This window comes from Penaeus monodon, chromosome 32 (assembly GCF_015228065.2).
Source record: "Penaeus monodon isolate SGIC_2016 chromosome 32, NSTDA_Pmon_1, whole genome shotgun sequence".
NCBI classification, from domain to species: domain Eukaryota; kingdom Metazoa; phylum Arthropoda; class Malacostraca; order Decapoda; family Penaeidae; genus Penaeus; species Penaeus monodon.
The window spans coordinates 14,831,313-14,832,460 of record NC_051417.1 but is presented as its reverse complement, the minus strand read 5'-3'; the positions used below and the strand labels follow the sequence as shown (position 1 = coordinate 14,832,460).

The 1,148-nt window shown below is 51.1% G+C and overlaps 1 protein-coding gene across 1 annotated transcript in view; it reads left to right on the top strand.

Annotated features, from left to right (window-relative positions):
* Positions 1-788: 788 nt before the first annotated feature.
* The window catches only part of LOC119593668 (TNF receptor-associated factor 3-like), a gene marked incomplete at its 5' end in the record, with an annotated part of 15,146 nt that continues 14,786 nt past the window's right edge, over positions 789-1,148 (top strand). Inside the window, 1 exon segment of the mRNA XM_037942625.1 lies at positions 789-1,011. Within this exon segment, the coding sequence (XP_037798553.1) occupies positions 909-1,011 (103 nt within the window).

Sequence of the window (1,148 nt, the reverse complement as noted above, 5' to 3'; positions counted from 1 at the left end):
TGTGTTTATTGTCTTATTTGTTTATTATGATCATAACATTGGATATAAAACAGAGTTATAAAAAAACATTAGCTATAGAGACATTGTGTTCTAATATTAGTTGCTTCAAAGACAGTAAACATTCAGAGCAATTTGGAAGGTTAAGCATAACAAATCCATCGCATACTCGTAAAAAATAATAATGATAAAAACTAGAATAAAACCTAATCGACGCATAAACACACGCTTATCGCTGTATCAATAAGCAGGACGAGACAGGTTGGGAGACGTGATGGGTTTCCCTCGCCTCACCTCCCGTTGGACGCGCGTGATAGTCTTCATCCGTCGTCGCCATCGGTGTCGCCTGCGAGCGTTCGAAGCAATAAGAAACAGGCCAAGACGCGCTCGTCCAGCGCCTGCTCTGCTCCGGATGCACGCTCAAGCTCCCCTCTCACCTGGCTATTTAGGCTCATCATCGGCAGGAGCTCTCGTCCTCGGCCAAAATCGGACCCTCGGAGGCCCTTGGCAGCAATTTTGGGAAATCCACGGCCAGATGGCGCGCCGGCTAATGGTGTTCCGTCACACGGGGTCGGCCTGTACATCTCGTCAAGATGCCCGCGGGAGGGGCAGGGGCACTCGCCATCAGTTATGGGTCGCTTGGCGCCACTACCTGGGTGTAGGAGGTGTCAGTGACGCGGCCGTGACGTGAGCCCGACCTCGTCCTCGCGAGGGTAGACACGCGCCGGGACTCTCGCACGCCGGTTCGCCAGTTCGACTCTCGCACACCGGTGGAAGGGAAGCAGCAGCAGGCGACCCGCGGGAGTTTATTACACGAGGAAAAATATTTAGCACGCCATCGTCGGCTCTTTGCTGCCCCGAAGTCAGCGAATACGTTAGTGTCGGTGCCGGTGCTTCGGGACACAAGCGCGATGGAGCGAGCGGTTCTATTGTGTGTGGTACTTTTGCTTCCCTGTTTGCCGGCGGAGCGTCAGCGTGGCAATGAGGAGATAGATTCAATGCTGAGTCAGCTCAGTAAGTGCCTTTTCGTGCTTCATGATGTGGGTTAGGCGTAGATAGAGTTCAGCATCTATTTTCAGGGGGACTTATGCCCTGCATATATTTCAACTAAATATTCATGAGTCTACTATAGCTAAAGTCCTATAAATAAA